We start from the raw sequence: 15641 nt of genomic DNA on the forward strand, positions 1-15641 counted from the left end.
ACGAGTAAGTAATTTAATTAAATGTTTGATGTTCAAGCATTAGATTTTATTTGTCAGTTTGAAAAAGAAGGCAACTTTGAGAATTTTGAGGTTAGGTGGAGTAATTTTGAGGGTACAAAAAAGTAGGACCCCAGAAGCTCATGCTGATAATGATGTTATTCTTGTAAGGGTGTGCTACTTTTTATAAGATCTTAGTCTGCTTTTGCTTAAAATTTCTTATTGCTTGGGCACTTAAGATGCTGTAAAAACTTCAAAATTTGAATTAATGGTACAGGGTAAGTACTGCAGCAATGCTGATGCTGTTTTAGAACTAAACAAGTATTTTCTTACACAGGTAACTTGTAGACTGCCAGGTACACTGATTCCTTGGGATGCATGGATGGAGAGCAGGCAGGGAGTTACAGTGTCTTTAAAATTGCTTAAAAGACATTTTTCCCTCTCTGAATCCTGTCTTTTTTTGGTAAGGATTGTTATGCTTGCCAAGGGATGTGATATCACGGTTCTTTTTCACTCGAGTGCGTAGTTGTGTCTCAAAAAGAGTAGAAAATTCTGTCCAGCTTGCAGAAGTTATTTCTGGAGAGATGAGGCTGACTGGAGGCAGAGGAGGTTGGTTAAACTGGGCAGGTTTAATGGCATCAGTCCTATGGCCTTATGTTTATTTGGAAACATCATTTCTCTCAGTTATCATGCAGGGATCTTTTAACTGGTGACTTAATGCTGGTGTAAAGCATTGATAAATAAATCAGATCAAATTCTGTTTATTTCAAGCCCAAATTGGGTGGGTTTTTTGAGCTTTAGTCTGACTAGGATGAGGTGTTGGTAAATATTTAAAGTCCTGTTTTATATTCCACAGGAAGAGTTGCATAGACACAAATTTCTCTATATGAATACACCATTAAAACAGTTAATATAGTATTAATTATCACTTTGTTCAATTTTTGTCTTGTGTTTCCTCATTAAAAAAGAAGCTCAGAAAGAAGTACCAGGCCTGTGATACTTTGCTTAATGAAATGACTGTATTATATTATTAGATGGAGAAATTAGGGTTGGATGTATATAACTTTTAATAGACTACACTTGAGATGATTGTTTTGTTCTGTTGCATGACAGCATCAAAAATACTTCCTAAAACATAATTTTAGTGATGAGTGAGCAAGTGATTTTCTTCTTTTTAAATTCCAGTTCATATGTTGCTGAATAAAAATGCCTTGGTTGTACTGAAAGTATAAACCAAGCCTGAGTCCTGTGCCAAGAGCTGTGAAGCCACTTGAGTACAATTTAGGGATCTGTTGGGTTTGGGTGTTGGATTCTCCCTTGGTGGGCAGCAGTTGGCTGAAGGAGGAGTTTTTGAAGCGTTAAATGTTTAACTGTGTTTCACTCTTTGAATCACAGATGATCCAGTTTGTTTTGACTGTTAGAGTTGTTTGTAGTCTAAACCAGATTACATTACTAGTTTTTTAAAAAACCTGAAGGCCATTAAAATGGCCACACGTAAAAGTGGTGTGTGTATAAATCACTTTCTGTGTAAGAAAACGATGGTTTGTAATTGCTGTGGAATTTGGCTTTCAGTTAAGCTTTGAGATTTATGAATGTAGATGTCTGTGAGTCATGTAAACAGCAAGTTCCATTGGAATAAACCACCTAAAGTCTGGAAGAAAATCGCGTGATTGGGTTATTGTGTGTGCAGTGTGTGGCAGCAGCCTGCACTACAGAAGAGATGATTTCCCAGATTTTAGGAATTCTTTTCTCTGGCTCAGCCCCCACTCTGGTTTGTTGTGTCTCCATAGAGCCAAGCTAAAGATTTATCACGAGCAAGAGTCTACGCTGCTGAAAAAGCTTTTTCTGGTGGGAGGGTGGAGGAGAGCAGAGAATTGTGCAGAATGGCCCTGGGAGAACAGGGAGATAAATGGGAGTGGGAGCTGTGATGTACTGGGGCCGGCTGACCTGCTTTTATCCACATGCCAAGAGTGGTGCTTTTCAGTCCTCTCTGTCTATTTTGTCAGTTTATTCAGCTCCTTCTTTAACTTCTTTCTGTCCTAATATCTGTCCTGAATTTTTGGGTGCTGTTCAGTCAATTACAGCTGGAGGTGGAAGTTTATAGAAACTTCAGGTGCTGTGAAATGCCAACAGCTCAGGCATTTTTATTGGGAATCTTTTGTTTTCTGTAAATTAAATTTCTAATTTTAGTGTAATTTTCTTTGTGGTCTTGTTAGGTAATTTTTTTTTTTTAGAGAGTATCTAGATGCAAAGTATTTGAAAAGCTGCAGGAAGATAATGTTGGGGAAAGATGTTTTATCTGGGTTTGTTGTGGAGAGTTTCAGGCCCAGGAATAACAGAATTGATGATTTTTGTGTGTTTTCCTACACCTGAGCAGTTTCAGTTCTTTGTACCCTCAGGTACACTTAGTCATGTGTAACTCCTCAGTTCAGCAGAACTCTGGAGAAATAATTCTTGGTTTTTTTTTCATTTTGTGAGGGGTGAGTTTTGAAGGCAAAACCAGCCTTTGCCTGGGGCTTGTATGAACTGATGCAACTCTACCCAAAACATGGTTTTAAACTGGTCACAGGATGAGGAGCAATTTGTGATCACTTCCAATGGGAATTTAAAGGAGAATGCTTTGCTTACAGTTTCAGAGCTTAAAGTTCTTTGCTAAAGATGTAGGAAGGAGTGAAGATGGGAGTTGGGATGCAAGGTAGAGTTTCTGATTCCCAGCACCTGGGTCTTTTTGAATTCTAATATCCTAATGGATTTTAATATGAATTTATTAATTGTATTGAATATAAATAGTTATTTAACAAAGATCCTTCTCTTTTATTTTTAGTATATTTTTGGGGAGTTCAGCCCTGATGAATTTAATCAGTTCTTTGTGACTCCACGATGCTCTGTTGAGGTAAGATCTACTTTAAACTTGTTTTAGAAATAACATTTGAAAGCTCCATCTCTTTGTGTGAATTTGAAATACAAGAATACAAATATTTGTCATTCACTTGGCTTGCTAATTTAAAAACTGAAAATTCTATTCAGTAGTCTTCTTTCCATGTATGTGGATATTAAGTCAATTTTTAGACACAAATTAATGATTCCATGTTCTGCTTGTCATCTTTCAGAGCTGGACTAGCTGACAGTAGTGGTGGGATGTTGATGATGAATTTTCCAGCCCTGTACCTCAGTTTTGATGGTTTTTTTAAGAGGTGGATACTGAGAAGTTTCCCAGCAGAGTTCTTGGTTGTAAGGTGGGCTCTAAGTCATGGGAGCCTTTTGAAGCACAGGGATTGTTAATGTTTGTGGCCAGGTGGAGCACTGTTGACCCTTAGAGCTGTGCTCACAGAGAAGGCTGTGTGTGAGATCTGAGAAATGCATTAATAATGAACTAATTAGTGACAGAGAGAACCACAGAGTGGGAACAGTTGTCTTTGTATGTTGGAGTTCATTACATACTCACATAATATTGTAGGCTCTTAGTCTCTGTAGTTCTTGGTAGACAATCATGAAACCATTTTCCTTTATAGGGAAGAGTTTTATCCCATTGTCCTCATCTCCAGACTTGAAAAATAATTTTCCTTTGGGTCCATTTCCATGTATTTCCTCCAGACATTTCCATTCAAACATTTCAGTCATGCTTCCATCCTGCCCTCTCAACATAAAGGAAACAGACGCTTGAGCTGTAGATGGGGAAATCCTTCTGTCACAGTTTACAAACCATTGTTAATGTGACTTACTTTCCTGTAGCTTAATTTTCCAAGGATAATTAGTGTAATAAACTGCTGAACAATGAAAGGGCACAAAGGGAATGGGATGGGGTGGGGAGTGAGGGAAGTTCAGAAAGGAAAAGGAGCATTTCTTCTTTTTTGGGGGGAGTGCTAGGTCTCTGGTCTGTGGGAAGCAGAAGAGATCTTCAGATAATTCCTGTTAGCTGTGATGATCCTGCTGTTCTCCCACCATAATTGCAGTCACAGCAGTGGGACATTTTCATCCCATGTAGTGTCACCTGAAGTGCCCCCATCAGCTTTTTCAACACTTACTTTGGGGATGATGAAAATGTCATATCTTGACTTGTGCAAAGCTGTTCTCAAAGTATGAACCCGCAGCACCAGACCCAGTGTGACTTCATGTTCTCAGTGTACCACTTACTGGTTAGCTGTCAAAATAAAGAGCTGTTGAACGATGTTCCTTAACTTTGCCCTTGATCTGGTTCAGTTCAATGTTTTAATTACCTGGATGATGAAATAAAAATGATGCTTATTAGTTTTACACTAATTGGTGTAAAAATTTGGTCTGAAAAAGGCAGGGTGAAATTCAAGAAGGACGAGCCAGAGATGATAATGCTGCAGTGATGTTTGACACACATCGTGCTGGGGACAGTCCCCACGTGTGCTGCTGTCCCTCTGAAGTTCCTTAACCACAGACCCAAGGGGGACTCTGGCAGGGGAGTAGTTAAAGCTAAAGGGAAATACAGGTTGGATATTAGGGAAAAGTTTTTCATGGAAAGAGTGATAAAATTCTGGAATTGCCTGTCTGGGAAGGTGGTGGAGTCACCATCCCTGGATGGCTTTAAACAAGCCTGGATGTGGCACTGGGTGCCAGGGTTTAGTTCAGGTGTTGGGGCTGGGTTGGACTCGATCTTGAAGGTCTCTTCCAACCCTGTGATTCTGTTGTCTAAAATGTCCCTTTTACATGTGACATTTTTGACACATGTTCTGTCTCTTACCTGTTGGCTGGGATGGTTCACATGACCCAGTTGTATGGAACAAGTCAGCTTTGCAAACGTGCTGTTGATTAATCAGATATGTTGGGGACCAAGAGGCTGGCTACTTTTTTAAAATCTTCTTATTCTCTGAAGGTTTTGCTTTGGATTAAAACAAAGATTGCAAGGTGTATCATAAACTGTTTGCTGTAGACATCTAGAGTAATTTTTTTAGCTCTAACTGAAATTATACTGAACCTGTGTTCAAAATTAATACGGAGCTTGGCCCACTGATTCTCATTTTTGCTTGAAAAGATGATATATTAAGATGTTTTGAGGTTCATAAATGGATTTACAGCATGTGGGGTTTTTTATATACTTTTGTAGTGGAATTTCAGGAATATTTTTCTTGCTGTTTCTGGTGCACTGGTGTCTGCAGTGCATTAAAAGGTGACTTGTGAGTATCTATAGCTTGGGGAATTGGAAACCTCAATAAAGAAGTCTTTCATTTGTTACAGCATTGGAGTTACTATTCAGAATAGCATTGTAAAGCTGCACTGTCCCTCAGTGCTGTATCTCCCACTGCAGAACCAGTTCCACGTTCTCCAGGAGCTGCTGGCATGCAGTGTGGCAGTGGCTGCCAGTTCTGCAGGCACTTTCAGCTGCTCAGGAGGTTTAGGGGCAGGTGAGGGGGGTTAGGAATTGCCCACCTGTGGTTACACCATAGCAAGGGTTCTGTCAGCCCCGAGTCCATAAAATGATGGCAGTGTTTATACAAGATGTATTCACACTCTGTACTCTGGGTACTTTATGCTTAGGCTGATCACTGTGTTCAAGAATCCACCTTAGCTGAAACATTTCAAGGGCCACCCTGGAGCAGGTTGAGAGTCAAAAGGTTTAGGTGTGATTGTTGGCTGTGCAAAAGTTGGTTTCATCCTTTCCCAGTTTGGTCTGTCTTCAGCTTTTGTCTAAAAAGAGGATATGTTCCTCATCCTAAAATGAGCTGATGAAGAAAGATGCTGATGCTGGGAGGTGAATTTATTGAGAGGTTGGTGAGCCTGTAGTGTGTAACCAAGATAATCTTTATCTCTCAGTACTTGTGGTAATCTGCAAGGACGCCTGGAGCTGCAGTGTGGGATTTGATAAATATAGAAGCATGAGTTCAAGGCATCCTCTCCGAAAATCAAATCTCAATTATGATGTTATTTTTAAAGGATTTGGATGTTTCATATGAAACTGACATGAAATGTTCATAGATTTGCTTTGCCTTTAAATAAGTTTCATTTCTTTTTTGTACAGCTCCCCCCATACAATGAAACAGTTTCATGTGGTATTAAATCCACAGGTAAGTTTCATGATGGTAAGAAATCAAGATCTTTTTTTTTTAAACTTCAAGGTAGTGACACTTGCCTGAGATTTACTGTAACCTCTCTTTAAATACAATTGTTACAACTTGCTCAGCACCTACACAAGCAGGGTTATGTACTGGATTTTTAAACTTCATTGAATGAATATCTGTGAGAGGTTTTGAAAATCCTGCGTTGAACTTCAGCTAATTACAGTGGGCATCTTATTCCTCCTTCACTGTGCTAGCACACAGTCAGAGTCCTGTGGAAACACTGTAGGATGTGGCTGTGAAAATGAGGGGGGCTGAAGAGCCATAGCATGAGTATTTTCTAACAGTTACAGCAAGACTGCTCTGCAAGCAGTGCTCTGTTCTGTGCTCCCTTTGACTCTTGTTTCTGCCTGGCTTGGCTATTTTTTGAAGAATCCTGGTTTGGTTTTTTTTAAATCTCTTGATGGAAGTGTGACTTGATTTAAAAATAAATTACAGAGTTATGCTTTTAAAGCTGTAACACTCACAGGTCTCCTCTGCCTCAACCCATACCTCTTAAAATCTGACCTGACTTCAGAGTTGCAAGAAGTGGACAGGTAGGTGGGAGCTGCCCGGGGATCCTCACTCTAAATAGTTTTAACCAAATTTCCACATAATTTTAAGCTGCGGGTAAATTAGTTTTTGGTTTGCTCCCTGAACCAGAGGAGAGCAAGGAAGCTGAGACTTTGAGAGATGTATATGAAAATTACTCCAGATCTCCCTGGAAAATCATGGAAATATCTGACTGAACATTTCTCAGAAGTGCTCAAAAGAGGACCAAACTACACATCAGTGTTTAAGGACACCTGATCAATGTGCTTAGAGACTTTGGCCTTCCTTTTAAAGATAAACAAGATAGGCAGTCAGAAAGAAGGACCACAGGTCTCATTTGAGAGCAGATCAGTAGCGCTTCTGACAATTCAGGAGTTTTATTTAGTACAGGACCAGTTTAGGACCCTGAGTAGCTCTACATAGAAAGGTTCTTTAAAAAGACCATGTGGTTTGAATTGTCTGTTGGTGACAGGAGCATCCAGTCATATATTTCTTTGTCTAACTGGATTTGAGTTTTGTTCTTTCAGACTGAGATTTTAATGTTCACAAGCCATACAGAAAGATGGTTTGTACAAATGTCTTTCAGATCATTCCTAGACCTTGAGAGAGCCCCTCCCAGCTCTGAGATTAGGTAATGACAGCAAATTAGGTTTTGCTTGAAAAATGTCTTTAACAAGCTTGCACTGTACTGTGCATGCACATTATCACTGTGATGGCTGCATAGGAAGCTGTGCAAACTAAACTGGAATGCTTGGTTATGCAGAATATTTATATTTATATATGATGACACACACTTACCATGTTACCATTCCCCATAGTCTTCATTTTTTTCTGTTCTTATCTTCAGTTTTTAACTTTATTACAGAATCAGAATATCTGTTAACACCTACTAGGAGTAATCAAATCATGGCTTAAGCTCTAATATGCAGAACTGTGTTCACATTAATTAGTACTGTGCATTCACAGATTTTGGGGTTGTACACAGACTGTCCTTGGAGCATCTGTTGGTGCTTGTTTCAATATGTATGCCATGTTGTTCATGGCACAGAGATCTGTTTCAGTCCATGCAGAAATAGAGCTGTGAACTAGATTGAAACAAAGATGCCCTGAAGCAAAGTAGAAAGTCAAAACAAATAAGGAAAAAAAAAAAAGACCTCTTATTTTTCTCAAATGAACTTGACACAATCTTACAGCAAATGAGCTTCTGCCAGTCATTCCTCAAACTAACTGTACAATAGCTACTGGTATTTACTATTCTAATCCTGCTGTAAGGTACAAAGATTAATTGCTCAGCTGTAACTTCCTAATTTGTGTGTTAAATGCTACAGCATCAGTTATGTTCCTGGCAGGGTTTCAGCCTATGCTGTTCTGTAAGGGATATGTTCTGTTTCCTGCTCCCCACTAGCCCTGAGTGAGCTCTTGTGATTCTTTAGTGTACAATAAATGGATAAATTCACCAAAACTAGGAAAAATGCTCCCTTAGATGATGTTTTTTGCCAGGTTAACTTTGGGTCACACAAGTGCTGGGAGCTTTCTGGGGAGAGAGGAGCAGGACAGGGGTACAGAGGTGAGAGCTTTAACCTTGGCCTCTGATAGACTTGATTGCCCATGGAGGGAAACCACTTTCTTTGTTTTGAAGCAATTACTATTTTCTTGAATTTGGATTTTGGAAAAGAAGTAGTTGAACTGGTAGGGACTTGAAATGTGCCCAGTAATTGCTTGTATCAAGGTTGGAGGAATATTGGATGTTACCAATTGTTGCCTGTGCTTTGTGCTGTTGTAACAAAGGGTACAAAGAACCAGCTTTTGGCTCATGCTTGAGCTCAGGAGTCACTCCAGAAACAGATGAGCTAGAGAGGAATGGTTTTGTTGTGTATTTATAGCCCTTAAAGCCCCCAAAATTTTGCATTTGCACTGAGGTGAAGCAGTTTGGAGCTGTGTGTGCACAGCCAGCTCAGGCTCTGTGGCACTGCCAGCCCCTGGGGCAGGAGATGCTGCCTGAGCTCTCCCAGTGCACATCAGGCACAGCTTCCCCCCCTCTCTGGCTCCAGGCTGATGATTTTTTAAAAAAGGAACTTCAGCCCTCTCTTCTGGGTGCTGATGGCTCGGCAGTGATTGCAGAAGTGCTTGGTGAATGGCAGACAGGGTGCTAAAAATGCTTTCTCACAGGGAGAGGGAAAAAATTAGAAATTTGAAATTCACTCTCTTCCTAAGATGATTTAGAGAAACCAGATGTGTGTGGAATTTCTACCCTTTTTTATTTTTAAAAAGTCTCCTTTAGTCTGACTGGCAGCAAGATTGAAGTTGATATGTGACCTGTTTGCTTCTCATTTAGTCAGATTAATTGATCAATGCAGAAAAGCAATTAACATCTTTATAATTTGTTCATTAAATCATAATACGTTGGTATTGCATGGATAAATCAGACCTCAACACACATTGAATGTTTGTTACTTTTCATTTGATATTAAAAAATGCAGATTCTGGTTCCTTTCACATTTTTAAAGCTAAAATATTTGTTAGAAGATTTTTCTAGAAAATATCCAGAACTGCAAAACTTCCGTATTGACAGTCATATATCAAAATATTCCCTACTAGATTGTTTTCCCTGAGGATTAGTTCCTTAAGTGTGTGAATAACTTATTTTCTGGGAATTGTTGGTTGCTTTTTGTTGTGTTTAAAAAAAATCCATTTCATTTTTAGTGAGTCTGTGATGTACTTGCAAATATGTATTTGTTGATGTCATGCATAATGTAAGTTGCACAAAACCTTAAAAGTTTAGTGCTGTATCCACTCAATTCCTTTGGAATTAATCCCTAGTGTTGGTTGGTTCTGTAGTAAGTCTTAAAAATTGGAAATGTGTGGTTTAGCCCCCATCGTTGAGGAAACACAAAATATTAAAATGTAATGTCTTTGAAACATAGCATACATATCATAAAGACCTGCAGAGATTTAAAATGCCAGCTTACCTTCCAAGTTCCTGAAGCTGTTTCATTAATTTTATGTCTTTACTCAGTAGTTAAAGAAATAGTTGTAGCTGAAGCACTCAGTGTCACCGCTTAGCACACATACATTATAACAATAAATAAATTCCAGGAAATTGCAGAGCTTGGTGACTGAAAATATTTTGTGATACTGCAGCCTGCCATGAGAATATTTAGTTCCAGGGCAAATAAATAAATCAATAAAATGAAAAAACTGTTCATAAGTTTTCAGTACAACTTCTGTGTACAAGTTGAATGCTGATTTATGTTGCGGAATGTGTTATATTTCGTGTCATAAAATCCTGGATTCATATATATCGTTACTCTCACATGGTGATAAATTTGTGATAAATTTAAAGAAGTTATAAACGAGCCTGGAGGCTCAAAAGCTTTAATTGCAATGTTCCATGCAATTAATAAATATACTTTTCAGTTACATTTGGTTGTGATAAATCCCACCTGAAAAACCAAACGCAGCCCCTCAAAAAGCAAACCTCACATATGGAAAAGTTAAAAAGGGAAAGGCTTGGATTTTGTAATTGTAAGTTGAACAGACTGGCTTGAAAAAAGCGTGGAATTGAGTATTACACCATATTTTATAGGCAATTATCCAGTAATTAATTTAATGCAGGTTATTCCTATATACACTAGACTTTAATAGTTTTTCTTATGAGGGGAATTTAATGGAGATTATGTGCAGGAGCTGTGCAGTGATTTGGAAATTACATAACTCTGGTTAAGAAAACCTGACTCATGCTCTGCTGTCTTTAAGAAAATTATCTTTTGAAAGTCATGGTTGAGAATGAGAATTCCTTTTGTTTGGGGAGCGTACTTTGTTCTCTGAGTTACAGGAGAGTGTTTTTCTTGCTTTTATAGCTTTTTGGTTCAATGTGATTCTCTGACTGAGATCTGCTTTCTCTTGTCCAGGGGAAGAGTATCAGAGAATTGAATTTGGTGTTAATGAAGTTATCGAGACTCAGTCATCTGTCCTAAATAACACCGACTACAGTATTTCGAGTACTCTGAATCCTCAGGCTCCAGAATTCATTCTCAGCTGTGCACCTGCTCAGAAAACCCCAGATGATGCTCTCAGCGACACAAACTACAACTCCATTGACTGCCAGTTCAGTGACCCCACCCTGGCCCTGGACAGCGGCTCCAACGCCGAAAACGACGCCTTGGCTGGGGGCCTTGGGCAGAGGGAGCGGAAGAAGAAGAAAAAAAGGCCCCCTGGATACTACAGTTACTTGGAAGATGTCCCTGACGGCGTGGCTGCCCCGGAGGCGCTGGTGAACGGCCATGCCTCGGCCGTGGGACTCAACAGCCTGAGCGCCGAGGACACGGAGCTGGCAGGAGACCTCCCCTCCCTGGCCACGCCGAGGACTTGCAGCAGCCCCGCCAGCTCCGTGGACTTCCTGGCCGGAGCTGCGTGTGCCGAGCCCGGCCCCGGCGCCGCAGCCCCCGGCAGGACTGCCGGGCAGCCCGAGGTATGCCGCCTTGCTCATTCTGAACAGTTCTGCCTCCCCTCGGAGGCCGTCAGAGAGAGCCCCCTAAGGACAGCTGTTGTACAGGCTTATGCTGGTACTGATACTACTGAAACTCTTGGCGTTACTAATGGACAAACACTTGAATCCTCTGGTGAGGACACAGCTGCCAATGGGGTAGAATTGCACACTGTGGAAAGCACTGACTCAGACCAAGCTAAGCCTGAGGAAGCTTCACCTACTACTGAGGCAACGGTCCCGCTTGCAGGATCAGTCCCTGTTAATCAGCCTGCAAAATCGTGGGCTAGTCTTTTTCACAATTCCAAGCCCTCTGCTTCCACATCTGTGGTCTATGTTGAGACTAAGTATACCCCTCCTGCCACATCTCCTCTGGTCCCTGAAAAACAGGTTGAAGTCAAAGAGGGACCTGTTCCAGTTTCAGAGGATCCCGTAGCCATAAAGATTGCAGGTATAGTTAATACACACGAGTGGATGTTACACTGCAAGGGTATTAGCTCTGCTTGTAAACAGGAGTGTGCAATATTGATAGAGAACATTCCTCTGGTAATGAGCTGACTGTTCAAACACTGCGTGAAGGATGTCATTTGAATTAGCCAGTTTGTATCCCCCCGAGTAAACATTCCAACCAGGCATTGCCATGTCATTATCCTAGATACAGGGAAACTATTACTGCTTGTCAAGTAACTTGTCAAACAGTCTGTGGAAGTGATCTGTGATTTCAATCGGGCTGTGTGCTGTTATGAAAAGGAGAATATATTAGGTTTGTTCAGAAAATGGTGTGTTACATTATCCAGTGTTTAGAATTTTGTAGTATTCCATTACAAGAAGAGTATTACTATATTTATACCAAAGTAGCTGAAATTCCTGGGCACTAAACAGCAGTTGAAGTGTAATGGCTACATAGGTCTTGCTTCAGAAATTTCAATTCAGGAAATATCACATTTATTAATATACTTCTTGAGGGGTCTGTCCTTCCAATTTAACCATTATAAACAGTATTGCTTTATCCATAACCAATGCCAGCTGTTCCCAGTTCAAGAATAACCCTAGGGAGCTGTCCAGAGGGGTCACCGGGACAGGGAATGAGTGATACAAGGTTTGACTCTTGGTCTTGTCATATTTGTGGTCCTAATGGGAAATGCTGGAAACTGCAGGAGGTTGGTTGTGCAGATTCAGCCAGAAATGGTGAAGTTCTCCCAGCTTGGGTGCATTTTGTATCACTGACTCACCAGTGTTGGAACCAAAATAATTGTTTTAAATCTCTGAAGTGGTCAATGTGTGAGAAGGTCCTGCTGTTTATGCTACAAGTTAATTTACAGGTACAATGCTGTTTTGAAAGTGACAGCTTCAAGTCAGGTTTCCACTCTGAACAGAAGCTGACCTGGAGATGGTGTTCAGAGTGCCCAGAATTCTGTGCTGCCTCTCCTCCCCTCCTTACTCAGCAATGGTTTCATTACTCAGAATTGTCTGTTGAGAGGAAAGCTGGCAGAATAATTTATATTTCAGTGTATTTTCCACTTAGGTGTCACAAACACTGTATTAAAACAAAAAATATATATATAGAAAAGCAGGTGATTACAGTCTGTATGAACCCATATGGAGAATGTTGTCTTAAAATCTCAAGCTATCATTTGGTAATGATTTTTAACTTCAAGCTCTTTTGTGACCATCATCAAGCTAGGATTGCTTGCCATAAATGGAAAAGGTGTTTTCTCTTGTCCATCCAAGTTGATCCAGCTGTAAGTTAACTTTCTAGACTTCCACTGTTCCTGTACTATTTTTTGCCACCAGGTGGGAGCAGAGCTTTTTATTTTGTCTTCAGTGTAGTAAAACACAAATGTAACTTTTACTCAGGTTTCTTCAGCACCTTCATTATTAGCTTGCTGTTTGGGCAGAGGAGTAATCTGAATATGGATAAAAGGAATTCATCTGCTCATTGTAGCTGATTTAGGTGGGAGTTATTGCTGCAATTCCTGTAATTCTGATACCGCTGTTTTTGGTGTAAAATGTTTACTTGAAGATCTGAATGCCATGTGATCAGTGCTTTGCTCTGTGGAAAAAGGTGTTCTTCTTTATTTTCTTTATATGTACTTGAGTGTTCTCTGTCTTGTTTGGAAAACAGGTAGCTGAGTGCTTTGTTCATGCACCCACACTCAAAAATGTGTTACAAGAATTTCAGTTCATGATTTCCAGACAGATCATTTGCTCTGTTCCGTATTTAATTTCAAATCTCCTGCCTCAGTGATCATCACTGTGTGAGGGTCAGTGTGTTTGTCAGGGGTGTTCCTTGTTTTCCCTGTGGCTGAGTTGAGATGCTCCTGTTGGATTTGCTGGGAATTCAGCAGCTTCAGCTCATGCCAATGGGGATGAATTTTTGACCACACATGCCATAGGGTGCTGGACACAAGGTAAACTCTACACCTGAAGTACCTTGAGTTAGCAGGCAAAATTAACAAATCAAATTACCAAACAACCCAATGCCAAAGATCCTTCTGCTCAGTTTTTATTTAGAACAGGTGCTCAGCACACAAGAAGAGAAGTTGCTTTTCCAGGGACAAATTGTTGGTTTGTAGTTCAGTTTCAGCAGTTATTAAAAGGGAGGTTAATGATTCACAGGCACCCTGAAGATAATTTAATGCTGCTTGATTCAGCCTACAGAGATCTGAGGTTCCTTTAGCCTCAAAGACAGAAGCTACACAAGGTAAGGAGATGATCAGGGCTGGAAAATAAATGGAACAGACAAATTTCATGTTAATCTTGATGAGAAACAAATACTGAAGAGGTAATTTTAGCAAGTGTCCAAGATGTATCTGCTGTGCAGGTGCTGCACTTGCATGTTTAGAAAGGGACAGGTGTAGTAATTATGTACCACAGCCCAATTTAGATGCTAGGACAAACATTTTAATAATTAATGTCTAAGGGATAGTAAGGTTATAAGTGATATTGGTAAAAATACGACTCTTCAAGGCTTTACTGGCCACATTTCACAGTTGGTCCCCTAGGATTATAACCCAATAATTAATAATGCCTTATATAATGTTGGAAATATGCTAAGGAAATAAGTGATTGGAGAAATACCAATTCTCTCAGTAGTTTTTTAACTGTACTTGGTGATCTTAGGAAGAATTGCAGTGAGGGAATCTAAAACAATTTTCTGAATCATGGTTTTTTTTGCATCACTGTGGGTGATGGAGGGTGAGGGAGTGCCCATAAAATCTGTTTACAGCAGGCAAGATTTCAAATGAATCAAATAACAGAAACTTCAAGAATTGACTAAGTCTGGAATGATTTTAAATTAGAAGGAAGGGAATTCAATAAATGGAAGTATGGAAGGCACCAGAAGAGAAACCAAGTGCAAGTACAATGTGAAGAACTAATGGTAGATGTATTAGAGAAAATAATCTGGAAGTTCTAGGGAATTGATGAGTGTCTTTAATACAGCTGAAGACGACAAAGTTTTTTTTCCCCCAGTGTGTGTTAATACCAATTTATATGGAAAACATGGCAAATAACTAATTCTGCTGTTGCTGTTGAGGACTTGATGCAATGGCAGTCTTTGGGCATTCCTTCTGAAGGAAAATTTCATAGAGCAGCTGCAAAAATGGAAATAAGATTTAAAACCCATATGGGCAAACATGAAATATTCAGAGTTACTTTGTCTCAGATGATATTGCTGGCACCACCATGGTTGTAAATCCAAATTTACAAAACAAATTCATAAAGAATATGATGATTCACAGTTCTGCCAAGGTCAGAGATAAATTAATTCAGATTGTAAGAAAGGTGTTCCAGTGTTATATAGCAGAAGATTTCTCATTGTAAAGGTAGGTAAATGCTAGAGCAAGGAGTTGTGGAGACATCCAGGAACTGGGGGTTTTATAATCTTCAGAAATGCAGCCTTTTGTACATTCAAACTGCATTCTTACAGAAATGTTTTTGTTTAGGGTCATCCAGCTGTGTTGTCCTGGGATTTTTTTCGGCATTGTCCAGATTTGAAGAAAGATCAGAGTGACAGAGACAGTATTCTCTCAATCAGGGCCTTCAGCCAACTGTTCAGTTCCTAACTTGTAACCACCATTATCTCTTCAGCATGGACACCATATCCACAGGGCTTCTTTTGTATTAAACTCTGGATTTGCTTTGTTAGGAAATCACCTTGTTAAAAAAAAATTGGGAGGTAATTGTAATAACAAAACCCAATGAATTAACTTCAGCAAAATGTTTTCTGTTTGCCAGCAGAAATATCTAAACATTTCCTCATTTCACAAATCAGTACCCTCCAAAAGAAATACGTTTTCTGGGAGATGACATGAGCTTTCCAACAGGTTTTGAAATTTTAAAATTTTCTCATGGTTGTAAGTCTGTTTTTCTTCTGATACACATGTAAAAGTTCTTTAGTTACTGTGTATTTGATGTAAGCTGGAAATGTGCTGTTGGATGTAGTTGCTGTCCACAAATCCAAGTCTTCGTTAAGAGAAGCAAAACTCACAGGAATTGCACTGGAGCCTGTTCACAAAGCAGCTTTGTGACCACAAGAGGAT

At 39.7% G+C, this 15641-nt stretch overlaps 1 protein-coding gene across 1 annotated transcript in view; it reads left to right on the forward strand.

Moving 5' to 3' along the window:
- The window catches only part of USP10 (ubiquitin specific peptidase 10), a 47310-nt gene that overhangs the window by 16703 nt on the left and 14966 nt on the right, over positions 1-15641 (forward strand). The window contains exons 2-4 of the mRNA XM_068203145.1: positions 2822-2890; positions 5984-6029; positions 10523-11548. Of these exons, the coding sequence (XP_068059246.1) occupies positions 2822-2890; positions 5984-6029; positions 10523-11548 (1141 nt within the window). The remainder of the gene's footprint in view (positions 1-2821; positions 2891-5983; positions 6030-10522; positions 11549-15641) is intronic.

Source organism: Anomalospiza imberbis, chromosome 12 (assembly GCF_031753505.1).
Source record: "Anomalospiza imberbis isolate Cuckoo-Finch-1a 21T00152 chromosome 12, ASM3175350v1, whole genome shotgun sequence".
In the NCBI taxonomy this organism is placed as follows: Eukaryota; Metazoa; Chordata; class Aves; order Passeriformes; family Viduidae; genus Anomalospiza; species Anomalospiza imberbis.